The sequence below is a fragment of the Culex pipiens genome, chromosome 3 (genome assembly GCF_016801865.2).
Source record: "Culex pipiens pallens isolate TS chromosome 3, TS_CPP_V2, whole genome shotgun sequence".
Taxonomy (NCBI): domain Eukaryota; kingdom Metazoa; phylum Arthropoda; class Insecta; order Diptera; family Culicidae; genus Culex; species Culex pipiens.
In genome coordinates this window covers 49,647,148-49,666,502 of record NC_068939.1, presented here as the reverse complement: position 1 = coordinate 49,666,502, position 19,355 = coordinate 49,647,148, and the positions used below count along the sequence as shown (strand labels likewise).

Sequence of the window (19,355 nt, the reverse complement as noted above, 5' to 3'; positions counted from 1 at the left end):
CAAAATATATTCCTGACATAGTACACCTCAAATCGATCCATTACTTGAGTCCCAGCGTCATCAGGAGGTGTAAAATAGTGATATTTCTAAAACAATATTTTCAATTTGCTCTGGTAAATAAACTGTCATGTCTGAATTCAAAAATTAATGTTGTAGCATTGTTGCAAACAAAATGAAGAACAATTTTGCAGAAAAAAGAATGAAATTTTATCCATTTTCAGTTAAGTTATGTCTATTTTAGTGGGAAAATTGCTGCCAATTTTCAAAATTCTCGATATTTAACTCATTTCTGTTATTAACAGCTACTGCGATCATACTCAGTAGGATGTAACAGAAATTACATTTTGGCGGACATTCTGGGGCTTGTTACGGAGGGCATACTGAGCTGAAATCCCAAATATGTGCTTGATTGAACTCAACAGGAGCATGCTTTTTGCGCTTGAATTTTTAATAAGATTCATCCCGTAAATTTCTTGTTTTATCAAAAATGTAGATTTTTTAGTCATTCTGGTCACTGAAGCGTTTATTTTCAACATCATTGGCGTGTAGGACAGATCCTTGTGCATGTTTTGGTATAGATAATATTGAATTGAAGTACTCTGAAAACTCTGAACACCTGTACAGAGACAGGTGTTCAGAGTTTTGAAATTTTTCTAAAAAAAAAACGTTCCAGCAGAAAAGATAGGCGTTGCGAAATTTCTTTTTGCTCAAAACTTCAATGTTATATATACCAAAACATGCGCAAGGATCTGTCCTACACGCCAATGATGTTGAAAATAAACGCTTCAGTGACCAGAATGACTAAAAAATCTACATTTTTGATAAAACAAGAAATTTACGGGATGAATCTTATTAAAAATTCAAGCGCAAAAAGCATGCTCCTGTTGAGTTCAATCAAGCACATATTTGGGATTTCAGCTCAGTATGCCCTCCGTAACAAGCCCCAGAATGACCGCCAAAATGTAATTTTTGTTACATCCTACTGAGTATGATCGCAGTAGCTGTCAATAACAAAAATGAGTTAAATATCGAGAATTTTGAAAATTGGCAGCAATTTTCCCACTAAAATAGACATAACTTAACTGAAAATGGATAAAATTTCATTCTTTTTTCTGCAAAATTGTTCTTCATTTTGTTTGCAACAATGCTACAACATTAATTTTTGAATTCAGACATGACAGTTTATTTACCAGAGCAAATTGAAAATATTGTTTTAGAAATATCACTATTTTACACCTCCTGATGACGCTGGGACTCAAGTAATGGATCGATTTGAGGTGTACTATGTCAGGAATATATTTTGGGAACTAAGAATTGATATCTTGATAAAAATGTGCATCTTTGTCCAGAGTTAGACCGTGATTTTAGACGTATTTTTGAGGTTTTAGGTGATATATTAGGTTTTTTAACTTCAAATCGAGATAAAACCAGTTTTCACCGACAGAATATTTTGGGAATTGATTTTTCTGACTCAGAATAGTCCCCCCAACAACCTCCAGAAGGAATTTCCGAGGTGCATGCAAGTTGCATAATAATCCCCTTCTTACCCACCGTGCGCCTGGCTCTGCATGTGCGCGTTCATAGAGAGTGTTGCCAATACTCATCAAACAAATTAATGGCAAAAAGTTTTATTATTTTCAAATCATTGTACAAGTAGTAATAATTGTCCAATCTCTTTGCAGTCTTCGGCAAAGTTGTACCCGAGAACACAAACTATACGCTCATGAAGTTTTAGAAAAATCTAAAAATCGTTGAAGGACTCAAAAATGGCAAAAACCAAAACGCACCGATTTTACGGATTAAATCCCATTTAAACTTTGAAGCCGGAGCGTCAGGTCCTGTCGCAACCAATCGAGCTCATATTTGAAATTATGACTCAGTACACCTTGGGGATCATCCCCTGAAATGCCCGTAAAAAAGTGTGATTTTGTTACATTCTAACACACACACATACACACACATTTAAACACACACACAGAAATTTGTTCAGTTTTCGATTCTGTGTCGATATGTATACATGAAGGTGGGTCTTCGAGCTTTTGATAAAAAGTTCATTTTTAGAGCAGGATTATAGCCTTACCTCAGTGAGGAAGGCAAAATCATTTGATATTACTCACTTCATGTAGTTACAGAAGGGCGTCTCAAAAAAAAAAAAATATCATAAAAATAATCACCCTAAAAATGATAGATTACGATTTCAAGAACTATATTTCCATACAACAACAAAAATCCTAAAAATGATTTACAACTCGAGCACCGAGCTTGAATGAAAAAATGACTTTTTCGAGTATTTGTCAGAAATGCACGTATCAAACATACTAAAGTCATTCAAATTTGATCGTCTGGGGCTTCAAGTTATAGTTTAATGTCTCCTGCACAAATTCCTGCACAGACAGTCCAATTTCAAAAATCACTCCACAAAATAAGCCAAAAAAATCCAACCAAAACTATAAAAAAAAGTTTTGGGTAAGATTTCTATTAAAAAAAAAAACAAACATTTTGGCCGTGCTTTCTCTATGACCCCTAATCAAATCAAATAATTTCATCAATAAAAAAAAACGGATTTTGGGAAATTGTTTGTTTTTGGGAAATAAAGTAATGAAGAAATCGACCTTCTTTCCGTGTACTTATTTCTTTCTGAGTACAGAGCGGATTCGCTAATTCGAATGGAACTGCCTTCGAATGAGCGAATCCAAATTCGCCGATTGGAACGATTGACAGCTGTCAAAAGCTTGAAACCACGTGTTCGGAAATTGTCGAACAATGGGGTTGCAACATCAGTTTGACAACTGGTTTTGACGGTTTGTTTAGTTCTTTTTAATTCGAATACGTTCGAATTATCAAGCATTTGAATTAACGGACATTCAAAGTAGCGAAGTTCGAATTAACGAATTCGCTCTATAGCAAATTTGCCCAAGACATCAAATCGACACAACTTGGTTTGTTTGGTCATAGACAAGGTCCCGAAAATTTTGAGCAAAAGTAAAAAATATAAATAAAATTTATTTCCGAAAATCGGAGAGAATTGCTCATTTGTTACCCCTTAACTATGGGTTGCGTTGCGAAGGGTTAAGTACAGCTCCCCTCCCTCGTTGCTATCAGCTAGGGTGGCATCAGCCTTTTGGCGCTATCTTCACCGAGGCAAGGCTGATAACAGTCCTCACCAACGAGTAGTGTGTTTCACATTATCAACAATTTGTCATCATAAAAATTGCCCATCCACGCGTGTGTGTGTGTGGTGCTATTAATTCGATGTGCTTTCCTCCCCCTTTGAATAGTCAAATTTCTTAACTGTTTTTGGCAACAATGTTGCCGGCAATCGCTCGTAAATTGCATTTCAATGATGACGGATTTGTTTCCGATATCAGCGCGCCTTGTACGATTGGCCAGAACTGATAACCGCGTTTTATAGCGAGACCCCCGCCATTATGGCATCCAATGTCACGGTGACAGCTACAACAATGTTGCAATCGGCACTTCGTTGGGATTCTTTGTTCAAAGATGGCAAGGCCACGCTGACTCGAATTTCGATTCGAGGGTCGTAATCAATTTTGAATGAGATACGAATTGGATTGTTCGGCTATAATCTTGGTTCTTATCACATGTTTAACCTGTGTTGAGTGAGGCACGTTTCGATGATCTAGGATTGCTGTAGCATTCTATAGTATACGTGATGATTACGGAAGGTGCAATTAAATTCGATAAGTAATTCATTGAAAATCCAGTTATAAATTAATAAAACGTCCCCGCATGACCATTCAACCGGAAAAAAATGACGACAATCATATCTTTCAGCTTCCAAACCAATGAATCAGAACAAATAAAAACGAGAACGCAATTTCACTCAAAGACCATCCCGCACCCGGGGGTTTGTATAGCCCACCTCGGGTTGCCGGTGCCCTTATCATCCTGACACAATCTCCGTGTGCGGCGCGGTTTCTGGGCAAAACGTAAACGTATTCATATCAAGTCCGCGGTTGACAACGGTTGTTGTGGGTGCAAGAAGCCGTCAGCAGTGTGTGACAAACGGTTTGAGTTTGAGTTGTGAATCCGGGGGACGACGGAATTGTGCACGTGTTGTCCAACTCTTGACAAGAGAGACAAAACAAACAACTTGCAACTTTTGTTGGCCTATTGTATTAGTGGGGTAAGTGCAGAAAAGGAAATTGGCAACATTGTGTGTGATATTTTTACGGATATTTTTATAAAACTTGAGAGTTAGTAAGGATGGCAACTCTGTATCAAAGTTAAACTAATCCGAAGAGTTTGGTAAATTCTAAATCTATTTCTAATCGTTTCCAACTCATCCTGATTGTGGGGTTTCCTTCGACTGAAACTGCTTGTCCTTCGCAGTTTAAGCAAAGGGTTAAAGCTGTGTGCTTGCGTCTATTCACTTACACACATGTAGACGCCAAAGTATGGAATTTACCAGATAGTCCGATATTGCACCGTAACTACACGTTTTGAATATTTGATTTGCTCAAACGGTGAAGCAAAGCAAAGGCGCGATTCTCTGCGTTTAACAAATCGATTCTTTATTGAATTTTAATTTATTTGATTGAAACTTTGTTCGTTTTATTCTCACGTCCAGATAAGCCATTTTGTATTATGCCGACCAAAAATTTTTAAGCATAATTTTTTTATAACAATTTTTAAAATCGAAAAATGACGAAAGGATGTCAACGAATTGTGCGTTTTTTCATCACAAAAATAAACAAAATAAGTTCAAATATATTTCTAAAACAAACTCTTAAATTTTGTGTTCAAAAAAATCAAACCATCCACATTAACGACTGCCGGGTCTTTTGTGGTCTCTATTGCAAGTTTCTGCTCGAACCTAGGAGTCCGAAGGCTTGAATGGGGAGAGCACCCAAACCTCTTTTACTCCAAGGAACCTTCCACTCCAGTGTTTGAACTGACGACCTTTGGATTGTGAGTCCAACCGCCACCAGCGATTCCACCGGAGTAGGCTTGGTTTGGTGTATTGTTTGTACTTATGGCATGGAGACGACTCCTACACCTGGAATGACTTAACGGCCTAACAACCAAGGCCGGGACCGACATTTTACTTCCTCATCCGATGGAAGGTTGCAGCAGATGGGAATCGAACCCAGAATCATCCCCTTACAAAGCGGACAGCGTAACAATTCGGCCACGCACTGCCACTTTTTGGTGGATGTGACATGCAATTTCATAATAACATGAAATAGTAGTTTATGCAACAAGTAGAAAAAAAAAAGATTTTTTCAGCACGAGTCGTACAAGTTTTCAATTCCTAAATACAGTTTTCGAATAAAATTTTATGTCAAACATCTATGTCTTCAGTTAATTCACTACTCAAAAAAAAAAAAAAAAAAATGTCGAAGTATTACTTTTAAATACTAGTCCTGAAATGTTCAACTTATCAGCACCCATTTCAGTGCTGAAAAGTAGACATATTAAGCATTGGTATTGAAAGTTGTTAATTTTACTTCTGTTATTTTTGGTAGGGAAAAGTAGGCCGTTATATCACTCGAATGACAGGAAAAGTAAGTTGTTTCACAGCGGAATTGCAATAAAAGATTTTTTATTGATTTACCACCACGTTACCGAACACTGTAACTGTAACTTTAAAAGTATAAGTACTTAAAAATTGTGGCATTTTTTTTAAATACCCAAATTAAAAATTAGAAAAAAAAACATTTAGTTTTTAAACTTTTAGTATTAAAAGGTAACTTTCTCTACAAAATACTGTATTTTTGAATGTTTACGATGTTGTAAAAATCTCAAGAGGGGTTTTTCGATAACCAAAATAAAAATTGTTTAAAGATTGTTATTTTTAGATATATTTAATAAGTGAAATGGCAATTTTATATAAAAATCGAAGTTTCAAACATTTTTGGTGCCTTTATTTAGCTTATTTATGATTAGGAAAACTCCCGGACATTAAAATATTAAGATAATAAAGCCGAAATTAACAAACAAAGTGACGTATACGCCCAATTGAATAAATATTAATTACAATATTTTTATTTGAGTTATCGAAAAAACCCTCATGAGATTTTTAAATCATCATAAAGAAGAAGTCTTAAGCTTTCAAATGCAACAAACAGAATGTTATTTTGTTTCCACCAAAATACGATACAAATGTTTGAAAACGTCAAATTGCTTTTGAACAAAACAAGCTAGCGACTTCGGTCTTTCGTCAAAATACGCGTTTTTAGTCCTCCAAATATGTTCCGAATTGCCAAAAATAATGCAAGAAAGTTATAGAATAAAAACACTTTTTTGAAGGGTAACCCTAGCACTTTTCATATAAAATGCTGTAGAATGAACAGATTAAGAGATAGAAATTTGGTGTCTTCAGCAAAGTTGTTCAGAATGGTTAGCACTACAAAACTGCCGAATAAAGTATGTCCCTATCTCATCAGGGTGCGGAGATAATTTCACTTCTCTTTTTTTTAAATACGGACAAACTCGATTATCCGAAACCTCAATTATCCAAAGTTTCAATTATATGGAAAGTTTGAAAAGTTTCTTGGAAAATTCAGTAAATGAAACACATTTTTTTCTCATTCTTTACATTACATTTGAGCTCTGCGACAATGTGGGTATCAAACAATTTGAAACAGATTTTCATTGTGTTAGAACTTCCAGCGAAAATTTGTTTTAGCGGAATAACTGTTTTTGGAAAATTCTTATTTTTTATAGATTGCAAATAAAATATACACCAATTCCATTTGAAAAGCGCCTAAACCGAAAAAAAAGTTCTCCGATCGGTCTCAAAATTTTTCTGGGGGTTCCTTGGCCAAAATAATTAGACCCGTATTTTTTTGTTTTCGCAAAAACCACGCAAAATCATATCTCCGCGTCATTTCATCCGATTTTAGGTGTATTAGACGAAAGATAACATTTGAAAAAGTCGTATGAAAACTTAAAATGGCGCTTTGACCGTGTCTGGACCAAAAAGGCCTATGTCTGAAAATATTTTTATCGGATTCCTCGGAAAATTTCACATTACATATCAAAACATTGGCGATGTCGAACCGTACGTTTCCGAGATATGATTTTTTGAAAATAAAATCCGGGATTTCGACGCGCCAACCTTTTTTCACTAAAACTACGATAACATAAAAATTTCAGCGATGACCTATACATGTTAGGGTACCAAAAGTTGCGTATTTTAATTAAAAAAATTTTGGTATCCTAACATGTATAGGTCATTGCTGAAATTTTTAAGTTATCGCAGTTTTAGTGAAAAAAGTTGATTTTTTTTGCCGATTTCGTCATTTTCCTGTTTTTGCGCGTGGCGCGTCGAAAAACTCAGTTTTTATTTTCAAAAAAATCATATCTCGGAAACGTACGGTTCGACATCGCCAATTTTTTGATATGTTATGTGAAATTTTCCGAGGAATCCGATAAAAATATTTTCAGACATGGGCTCTTTGGTCCAGACACGGTCAAAACGCCATTTTAAGTTTTCATACGACTTTTTCAAATGTTAAGCTAGATTTTTGAAACTTCTTACTATTTTTCTCAAATAGCCAAACTAATCGCCTTTCTTTTGCGTCTTAGACAGCTAAAATTAAATGAAATGACGTGGAGATATGATTTTTTGAAAAAGTGGGTTTTGCGAAAAATGACGAAAATTGCCATTTTTCGAACCACCCTAGCACGATGTTGGTAACCCTAATGGCCAAACAAAAAAATACTGGTCTAATTATTTTGGCCAAGAAACCCCCAGAAAAATTTTGAGCCCGATCGGAGAACTTTTTTTTCGGTTTAGGCTCTTTTCGAATGGAATAGCCAGAGAGAAGAGAATAGCTGTATAAATAAATAAATAAATAAAAACAAATCTATGGCGAAATAAAAATGTTGCGTAAACTACATTTTTTCAGTATCATATTTTAATAGAGTAATATCTGTTTATATTTGCAATAAGGGTATCCAACAACGCAAAAATTGCAATAGATTTTCACTGTTTCAGAACTTTTACTGAAAAAAAATGTTTTGAGAAAATAGTTTTTCACTGTTTTAGAACTTTTTGTGCAAAATACTTTTTTTTACAAAATGCAAATCAATTTGAAGTCGCAAGACACCAATTTTCTTATATTTTCACAACACTTTGAACTTAAAAGGAATTGAATTAGTTCGACCGAAAAAAATGCAAAATTTAGAGAACTGCCCTAGCGACGAATTGCACGTTTTGAACTCGCATAGAAAAAAACGCAACATTTGCGTTTTACTTCTGCGCCCAAGCTACACAACCGAAGTTGCAGGAATCTCGCACTGATTCCGTTTGCGTTTTGCTAATTGCGCTCAATTTATTTGGGAATGGCCAATTACCAAACTTCAAGGCTGAGGTCAGAGTTGCCATTATGGCACGGTAGCTGTCATAGCGAACAGCCATTATGGCAACCAGCTGTCAAAGTTAGTTTTATCGCAAAGATAAGACAAACAGCGCCTGTTTTAATGAAAATTCCTCGTGTGATGTGCCAAAAATATCGCACGTGTCCAACCACAAGCGGTCGGCCCGGAGAACATTGTGGATGCAAAAGAAAGGGGCAATCTAGGTTAGGTTTCGCTGCACTCGTACATATGTGGTAGCAGCTAGAGGTGAGTCTGTCGAAATCGTGTGAATATGTGCACAACTTGGAGTGCAGCACTTTTGTGTGCGTGTGTGTTCTTTGCTTTGCATCCGGCTGCAAAAGAGGAAAACACTCTGTGTCGGAGATATGTCGAGCATGTGGGTCAGAAGTTTCCATGCAGAAATAAAAGCATCGGAAGCTTTTTGCTGCCTATCAATCATGTCTGCCCACTTTGTCAGCCGCATTTAAGCCAAATTTGTGCAACAAACGACCACAATCAGGTGCAAGCGGGCGCGCATATTTTAAGCTGGCATAAAAGCTTGGCAGAGTTTCCAGTGACAGATTGCTGGGGTTATTTTTTATGGCACGCCGCCATTATGGCACGTGCTGGACGTCACTTTCAATTTACGTTTCGGGGGGCGCCATCTGACGTGCCAATTACCGTCCACACGCTGTGTTTATTTAAATACGTAATGAAATTATTCCACATGGAATGCTTTCGGCTTCCAGAGGGCGTTTTATCTGGCCATCTCTGTGCGGAAGCACCCCGACTATCACGCAAGGTCGTAATCAAGGGTAATTTAGCCGAAATGTTCAATCTCACGGCGGTACTGCCCAATAAATTTGGTGTCCGATGGGCCGACGCGATGTGGCGCGGCCATTGTAAACCAATTAAGGTGAGAAACGTATGCGTGATGGCGAGACTTGGCAGTAGCATTTGAAAAGGGTCAACAAACTGGCAGCTTCCGTTGAAGTTTACTCTTTCTTGCGAGCAGCTTTTCAAACGGTCCTCCAGCGTGTGTGATTACGAGGGGAACGTCTTTTGTTATGTTTTGCGGAAGATTTATAGCAAACTCGTCTCGCGGTTTGAGATATTACCTAACGAACCGCGAAACCCATGTTGGTTAGTGGCGTATGTAAATTGGGACATTTTCACAAACTAACAGAAGGTAAACTTTGATGGGTCAACTCAATTGAGCGTGTACTGCGGTGACAGCTTGGAGCTGTCAACCGTGCACGTTAATTCAAAGCAACAAAGAAATCACCTCCAAGTTAGTCAGTGACAAATCTGCCTGTCTGTGGTCCTGCCAAACGATTTGTTAACCTAAACCGGCCAATGACTCTGACCGCGTGACCATTCGGTGGTCGAGCATCGCCCTGAATACCATAATTATTTAATTGAAGTCCAGTGCGAGCTGCTTATCAGCAGCTTGCGGGTTTTATCGACTGACCAATTGGATGGTTAGGCTTGAAGTGGTGGCCCCAAATGATTGATTCAGTGCACGCGCTCTGTAACGCCAGCTGGCTGGGGTTTGTCGTGGGGGTGATCAACCAACGGATTGTCATGCCTATCAGGTCGCGTCGTCAGATTCTGCGGGTTTCAAGGTTCAAATGACGAGTGCGGGTGGTGCATAAGAATGGGTTAGACAAGTGGTTGGGAAACTTGCTAGTTCTAACTAAGTGAATTGGTGGTAAGCCCGCATCGGATTGCGATTAAAAGTTTAATCGACATTTGTTATGCAATAAAACAACAAATTACAAATAGATAGTTATTTTCTTGCTGGGAACCGTGGTGTAGAGGTAAGCGTGGTTGCCTCTCACCCAGTCGGCCTGGGTTTGATCCCAGATGGTCCCGGTGGCATTTTTGGAGACGAGATTTGTCTGATCACGTCTTCCGTCGGACAGGGAAGTAAATGTTGGCCCCGGTCTAACCTAGAGGTTAGGTTGGTAGCTCAGTCCAGGTGTAGGAGTCGTCTCCCTGGGTCTCGGTGGAGTCGCTGGTAGGCAGTTGAACTAACAATCCAAAGGTCGTCAGTTCGGATCCCGGGGTGGATGGAAGCTTAGGTGTAAAAAGAGGTTTGCAATAGCCTCAACAATCAAGCCTTCGGACACCTAGTTTCGAGTAGGAATCTCGCAATCGAGAACGCCAAGGCAATGCTTTAGAGCGAATAATTTATTATGTGCTCTCTTATGCAAACTAGATAGGAAAACCAGCAAGTTTAAAACAAGAGAGCACAGAGGCATCGAAATGTTGTAAACCCCTTGATACTAAAAGTTTACTAAAATACTGAAATACTAAAATACTAAAATACTAAAATACTAAAATACTAAAATACTAAAATACTAAAATACTAAAATACTAAAATACTAAAATACTAAAATACTAAAATACTAAAATACTAAAATACTAAAATACTAAAATACTAAAATACTAAAATACTAAAATACTAAAATACTAAAATACTAAAATACTAAAAGACTAAAATACTAAAATACTAAAATACTAAAATACTAAAATACTAAAATACTAAAATACTAAAATACTAAAATACTAAAATACTAAAATACTAAAATACTAAAATACTAAAGTCAGTCATGCAAATTATGCGAATATTAATATAAAAAATGCTTTAAATACCGCATGGCAACTGCAATCAATTTTTTTTTAGTTTTCATCCCTAATCCTTAAAAAAATTCAATTTATGGAGAGGCAAAAAATGCCTTCATTAGATATTTAGAAGGAATACTTTATACAACCGAATGTTTATTTTCTAGAATACAGTTTTGAACATTTTTTTCTCCATTTATAACTGAAAAGGAAAGTTTTAGGTTTTTCATAAAAATTTAGATTTTAATCGAAACCAGACGTGAAACTTTAGGGAAACAAATCATTGAATTTATTGAACTTTTGCTCACTATTGACAGTAACGATCTGGAAAATTTGTAAAAGCCTATTACCTTTTTAAGTTTTTCCATAATAACAGAGCACAAAAAAATCATACTTGAGACCCGTGCATAAACCAAGTGACATTCAAATTTCAAATTCCGCATACACTCAAACCCCGATGGTTTGACACGAAATGTTGTCAAACGAACGGGGTCACTTTTTAGTTTGACACCCCTTTTACACGGAGTTCACACACACCATCAAACGTTTGTTTTGATAGTGTACGCACATCGGTAGAACTTGAGATTCAAAAAGAGGGATTTATACAGTGCTGCCTCTAGCGGTGGAGAGCTCCAACTTTTCTAACAGATTTTATAATAGATTTAACCGAGGGATTGATAAACAGCACGATTTTTTCTCCAGCCTGAGCAAATAACTCGAAACACAACCTTAGAACCCCTTGTCTGATAGAAACTGGCATAAACTGTTATACACATAAAAGAAAACAACATCGTAGCTGGCCATGCAAAAAAACAATTTTCTAATGTTTACAAATTTCCGTCCACCTTCAGGAACCATTTTCGTTCATATTCCATTGCGTCCTAAAAGAAACGGATTTCCATAAAAAAAATCTGATGAAAAATGTTTAGTGTGAACATCGCTTGATCGAGAACCAGAGAAGTGCCATCTGAATGGATTATTTTCCGGTGGTTGGGGATAGTTGGATTTATTACGAGCATTATTTTTATGAATCTTGTACAAAGAAGACATAAGTTGAACTGAAATAAACATTACGCTTGAAAGGTACGGTAGTTATTTGAAAACAAGTGGTTCAATGAAGCAATTTTAAATGTGCCTCCAAGTGATCACTTCTGTTGTCTTAGTTGATGTCACCAGGCCAAGTTTTTTTTTAACTTTCAATCTGTACTCTTGTTAAGATGGTTGTTTATGGAAGACGCAAAACGCAAAACGCTTAACATTGCGTGTGATGGCCAGTTTAACGGAAACACATTTTCACTCAATTTTTAGTTGATAAAAAGGTGCAAATCGTGATGAGCTTGTTTGTTTTGATTCGTTGCCACGAATGTCAGTCTAACTGGTATACATTTTCTTTTATGAGATCGTAGTGTGCTGAGAAATCATCCAGGACAAATTTATCGTAGAACACTAATGAACTGATTTCTCGTCACACTTTTTGAGCAGAAATTTGTTCAGAGTTCCACGGATGTGGTGTACGTGAGCGCCGTGTAAAAAGTGACAGTTCGTCACTTTTTAGTTTGACTTTGACCAACCAACGGGGTACAAACTAAAAAGGTGTCAAACGAAAAAGTGACCAACCACCGGGGGTTGAGTGTAGAGTCTGTTATGTTTAAAATTTAAGATGTTGTTGTCGTTAATTGATTTATGTCTGACAGCTTTAACCTTCTTGTTCATTTTCTGCCCTTAAATTTAAGATAAATTTTGTAGATGTGGTTTCGTTGACTTTTGGCATTCGATATTTCCTTTTTCTTGTAAACATGTCGAAGAACATAGTTACGCAAAAAACCAGCAAGTCTGTACCGTAAATGAAAGGATGATTAGGGCTAACTAAGGAGGTAATCAAGTTGCAAGCAGGCAAAAGAACGTATCGTCTAATCGCATATTTATTCCATATCTTCCCACATGGTACGAAGGCCCATAAAAGAAACGTCCAACGTGGTTACTGCTGCGGTTACACATGTTCTTTACCGTCGTCATTTCGTCCCATTTTTATCAAAATTGGATCCCCCACTGTGGTGGCAGCCCCAAGCTCGAACCCGTCTCCGATTTATTCTGGGCCCGTGGCCGACAGAATTCCGGGAATGTGGTCCGGTCAGGAATTTGGAAATGTTATTAATTTATATATTTTTTTCTTTTCTCTCTCTGCTTCTTTTCCACAGATCTTCGACGACCCGTGAAGTGAAGCGAAATTTGTCGGATTCTACCCCCGAACGTAAGCAGTATAAGCATAAGTAGCTTATTTAGCATTTAGTTTGTATAGATTTTACTACAACGTAGTACAAAGTGTAGCGCTTAAAGATGGCCAAATTCAGTGGGAAAAAGTGCCGCCTGCTGACGGTGATGACGCTGACGGTGTTCTTCTTCTTCGTCGAGATCGTCGTCGGCTACCTGACCAACTCGATGGCGCTGGTCGCGGACAGTTTCCACATGCTCGGGGACATTGCCGCGCTCGTGATCTCCTTCCTATCCATTAAGGTAAGTTTGTGGGGCCACCTACAAGGTGACACGAATCTCTGAAAATCATTTCTCGAAAGAACGTTGAAAATGCTCTCAAAGTCAATGTCAAATTAAATCATGAAAATTGAATGTTGCTGTCTTATTTTCAAGGAAGCCTACTGTTGGTTGATATTGTTAACGTTTTGCAAATATTCATGCTGGTCATCGAAAAACAAAATCCATCCTACTCTCATCACAGACTGCTTTGATAACTCCCAATTCGTCCCAGATGGACTCAAAAATGCTTTTGAACAATATCCCCCAAGCTCAACGCATTCAGAATAATCTTTGCGTCCAACTTTGCGCAGTAGATCTGGCCCGGGAGCTGAATAGTGGTTCGTAAAACGACCTCAATTTGAACTGTGGAACCCATTTACTGTTTGCCAAAAGTAGAGAGTATTGTTATCGATCAATGAAAAATGTTTTTTTTAAGAATGAAAAATTATTGGCAAGACATCTTAAACAAATTGAAGGCGAGAGCATCATTTTTTTTAAATTATGAATTGAAGTTATGGAGTTGATGCGGTTGTATCCATCCAGAAGCTGTCTTAATCTTAATTTGATTCCGTTTAAAAACCTACTGGTTTAGTGAAAATCTTCTTTGTTTGTTGGATAAGCTTCGCTAGAATTGGGTCCTAAAATGAAGCTTAGATTGCTGATATTATTGTTTACAGCGATAAAGCTTATTTTTCTGAGTACAATGACCCTTCGTACGACCACAAAGAGTTTAAAATTGATTTTTAAATCAATTTTGAAAAATTAACCTCGCGGTCCTTCTTGACAGAAAAGCTCCTACTTGACAGCTCGTTCCAAGGGAACCATAGTTGATTCATCAAAAAAATGTTGTCTTGTCAAAATTTATTTTTGCATTAAAATGAAAAAAAGTAATCAGAAATGGTTTTTAATGGTGTTTTTTACCGTTGTACATAAAAATTTACATAGGGCTTTAGTACCCAATTAACGATCTTTTTCGCTGGATCAGGAAGAGCTGTAGGATTCCAAAATCAGCCAGGGAATTTATCTGCGACATCGCATAATGACACTCTCGCCGCAGTTCTTCGTCATCCGTAAAAAAGAAAAACCTCTTCTAACCGATCAAAACTTTAAAACACACCAGTTTTCCAGCAAAAAAATATCATAAACTAGCCAAAATGAAACATAAATAACCGATTATAAAACAGCTCATTTACCAGTAAGAAAAAAGTCATGCTTGTGCTTGAGTAGCTTCCTACTTTGTAGATGTAAACAAAGTGGGATCATTCGAAAATCACGTTACGCATTCGCTCTATTCATCACCCAGGATCTGGCCATTGAAAAAAAAGAAGATATCGTCTGGTAATCCGATCATAATATTTACCTTTTATGATTATATTTGTAGCCTAACATTTCAAAAGGGCACATAACTTTTGTAAACAATAGTGTATCCCTTTCACTCGAATGACAGTTTACATAAGGTATGAAAGGGACACACTCTTGTCTAAAGAAGTTATGTGCACTAATAAAATGGCAAACACGATTTATGCTTTTATGAGATTTAAGTCGATGTGGTCTAGCTCTTGGTGATGAATAGAGAATATGCGTAACGTGATTTTCGAATGATCCACTTTGTTTACATCTACAAACTAGGAGTCTGTTCAAGCACAAGCATGACTTTTTTCTTACTGGTAGATGAGCTGTTTTATAATCAGTGGTATGCGTTTTATTTTGTCTAGTTTTTTACATTATTTTGCGGGAAAATTGTGAGTGTTTTTAAGTTTTGTTCGGTTAGAAGAGGTTTTTCTTTTTTACGGGTGACGAGAGTGTCATTCTGCGATGTCGAAGATAAATACCTAAATACCTTAGATTATTTTGAATTCCTGCAGCTCTTCCTGGTCCAGGGAAAAATCATCGCTAATTCTAGCAAAGCTGATCCAACAAACAAAAAAGATTTTCACTAAATCAGTAGCTTTGAAAACGGAATCAAACAATTAAGACAGCTTCTGGATGGTACAACAGCACCGACTCTATAAACAAGATTACTTGACTTCAATTTCCAAGCCAAAAAAAATCATTCTTGCGAAAAAAATTTTTTTTTGATCGATAACAATACTCTCCACTTTTGGCGAACAGTAAATTGGTTCAACTTTGACAGTTCAAAATTGAGGCCGTTTTGCGAACCACTATTCAGCACCCAGGTCTAGCTGTGGGTAAATGGACGTTCGGATTATTAAATAGACAAATATATATATATATATATATATATATATATATATATATATATATATATATATATATATATATATATATATATATATATATATATATATATATATATATATATATATATTATATATATATATATATATATATATATATATATATATATATATATATATATATATATATATATATATATATTTATATATATATATATATATATATATATATATATATATATATATATATATATATATATATATATATATATATATATATGACACATTCTCCGGCAATGTACACCTTAGGATGAAATTTTGAAAAGCGTGTATGAGCTATTTGGATATTTTTCCTCGATTCTAGACTACTTGAAGCTTCAAAAATCATGGTTTTCATTAATTGATCATTTACATATCATTTTGTACAAGTAGGTTAGGTTATGCATCAATTCGTGATAAAATCATCGTTTTAAAACATTTTTCTAAAAACTCCTGGTTTTCAGCGAAATAAAATCCAAAAAATATTCTTTTGATTGCATTTTGTAGGTTTTTAGTTGTACTAAACGGAAATGTCATGGGTTTGCAGTTTATCTTAAGTTAAGTATTTTTTCAAACTAGTGTAAGTTTACCATTTTATTGCGTTGCAACGTCACGAAAAAGGGACAGTTGTTTATGTCAACAGAAAACTAAACATTCAATCATTTTGATATTTCGGATGCTCTTTGTACTTGGAAAGAGCTTTCAAATGCAACCTAGAGCGACTAAATTGGTTGTCTAGATCCAAAGTTACAACAGGTTTAAGTTTGCGTTGCAACGTCACGAAATTTTAAATCATATTGGTCACATGGCAAAAAAGGTGTATGCGTAGTTGATTGTTGGAGATCAAAGGATAATAAATATTATATATGTTTTATATAATGTTTCCGAGCCTATTTACAGAAAAATTGTACATGGGTCATTCACAAATTCCGTCACTTAGGTTTGTAGCAACTCGAAAAAAAGTAGGTATTTTATAAAACTTGTTGAGTAAATCAAAATAGACCGATGTTCACAATGGGGAAAAATTCTAAAACTTTCAAAAAAATAATCACGTGGTTACTGGATGGCACCTTTATGATAAAATGATTTATGTGAGGGTTCATTCTAATAAAACGCAACGAATTTTTTTATCGCACACCCTTATGTAGGCTAAATTACGGTGAAATTCACCAAACAATAATAATCACGTGTTTCGATTGTTTTTTTTTACAAACTTTTGTCACTTTGTTGTTGGACGAACCCTTACCTAAATAAGTTGTATGCAACGTTTAGTTGTTCGCAATAAAAAATGTTATGTTGCGCATGTAAACAGTTTCATTATTTCCTCAAATTTAATTTAAAAAGCACAAAAGTCAACAAAATAAGTTACGTTGTTTGCAGATCACCCCTTAGGGTCCATCAACAAACGATATGGGCACTTTAGTTGTACATTTCTGCCCTCATGAAAACTTGAAGATCCATACCTCCCTTCTAAAACTTGCATGTGTTTTGTAAATTTCCCAAAACGATTAAAATATTAAGGGAGCGTTCTTGCATTACGTAACAAAACATTTATATTTTTAGACCCCCTCCACCCCCTGGTAATACATTTCCGATACATTTTTTTGTATAAATCCTCGAACCCCGCCCCCTCCCCTTGATATTACGGCGTTACGTAATGCATGGACGCCCCATAACATGGATAGAGGAGGTGGGAGTGGGGGGGGGCTGTCCTTCGTGATAATGGAATAATACAAATATTTTTTTTTACTTTGAAAATGCTTGGAAAACTTCGTATATCGTACTGCTACTGTGAAAGTGGTATAGGAGGAAGGGGGGGGGCTCTAACATGGCCGGGCCAATCAATTCACATGTTTTCATACTGTCTATTAATGTCTTATAATAAAATCATAACCTACAGTTGCTCAAACTAACAAAAACTATGATTTATTTTGAAACTAAAATTTCGTGACGTTGCAACGAAAAACCCTGTTTTCAAAAACAGTGCGTTGCAACGTCACGAAATGTAAATGGTCTTTAAAAATCGAGGTTTGATTTTTTCGAAAAACTAATGTTTGCATTCGATTTGTTGGCCAATTTTACACTAAAAATGGAAGAAGAACTCCAAATTTGCCATTTAACAGAGCAAAGTTATGGCCAAACATGAATTGGGTCAGGATTGAGAAAAAGTCACGCGTTGCAACGTCACGCTACATATTCCCCTCTTAAAAATAGAACATTCGCTTAAAATAATGTTTCAACATTGTTTCTTATAGGTAATTTAATGTACTTTCCGAATCTGTATATTTTTTTAGTTACAGCCGAAATACTGAAAAAAGAAAAGTCAAAGCATTGCAACGTCACGGCGGAATGTGTCATATATTTTTCAATGGTCACCCTAATAAATCAGAGTGCCTAACAACTAATTTCTCATATAGTGACAAATGATTTGTGGTATAGCAGCATGAGCATGAGCATGAGAGATCACCCATGGTTGCCCCTCCGTTGCTGAACAGAACCGTAATATCCTTTCAGCACTACTGATCATAGGCTTCGACGATCTAGTGGTGTTTCCCTTATCAACAGCATGTATGAATGCGCTGAAAAGATAAAACACCATGATTGCTAAAGCAAGATCAGTTGCGAATAGGTAACAGTCATTGGCCACCAACGGCGCCCGCCATGTCAGTTTGTAGATCTCGATTTTAAGGGACGGGAATGTTAGTTAGCGCAGGTTGCTACTAGGGCAGCTGATTTACTCTGTGCTTACACCCCACAAGCGCCAGGAACCTGAAAATTGGTTAGTAAGATAGGGTGTTTGGTCAGGATTCATCATAGAAGATGATGATGCGACCCAAAATCATAGTGTTTGTTGAAAAGTTCGTCCCAGATGGACTCAAAAATGCTTTTGAACAATATCTCCCAAGCTCAACGCATTCAGAATAATCTTTGCGTCCAACTTTACGCAGTAGATCTGGCCCGGGTGCTGAATAGTGGTTCGTAAAACGGCCTCAATTTTGAACTGTCAAAGTGGAACCAATTTACTGTTCGCCAAAAGTAGAGAGTATTGTTATCGATCAGTGAAATTTTTTTTTTTTAGAATGAAAAATTATTGGCAAGAAATCTTTAAAAAGTTGAAGGCGAGAGCATCATTTTTTTAAAATTATGAATTGAAGTTATGGAGTTGATGCGGTTGTATCCATCCAGAAGCTGTCTTAATCTTAATTTGATTCCGTTTAAAAACCTACTGGTTTAGTGAAAATCTTCTTTGTTTGTTGGATAAGCTTCGCTAGAATTGGGTCCTAAAATGAAGCTTAGATTGCTGATATTATTGTTTACAGCGATAAAGCTTATTTTTCTGAGTACAATGACCCTTCGTACGACCACAAAGAGTTTAAAATTGATTTTTAAATCAATTTTGAAAAATTAACCTCGCGGTCCTTCTTGACAGAAAAGCTCCTACTTGACAGCTCGTTCCAAGGGAACCATAGTTGATTCATCAAAAAAATGTTGTCTTGTCAAAATTTATTTTTGCATTAAAATGAAAAAAAGTAATCAGAAATGGTTTTTAATGGTGTTTTTTACCGTTGTACATAAAAATTTACATAGGGCTTTAGTACCCAATTAACGATCTTTTTCGCTGGATCAGGA

General features: G+C 36.3%; 1 protein-coding gene across 1 annotated transcript in view; it reads left to right on the top strand.

Annotated features, from left to right (window-relative positions):
- Positions 1-19,355, top strand: part of LOC120413156 (zinc transporter 1) — a 62,103-nt gene that overhangs the window by 17,686 nt on the left and 25,062 nt on the right. The window contains exon 2 of the mRNA XM_039573865.2: positions 13,155-13,470. Within this exon, the coding sequence (XP_039429799.1) occupies positions 13,294-13,470 (177 nt within the window). The 5' untranslated portion in view covers positions 13,155-13,293. The remainder of the gene's footprint in view (positions 1-13,154; positions 13,471-19,355) is intronic.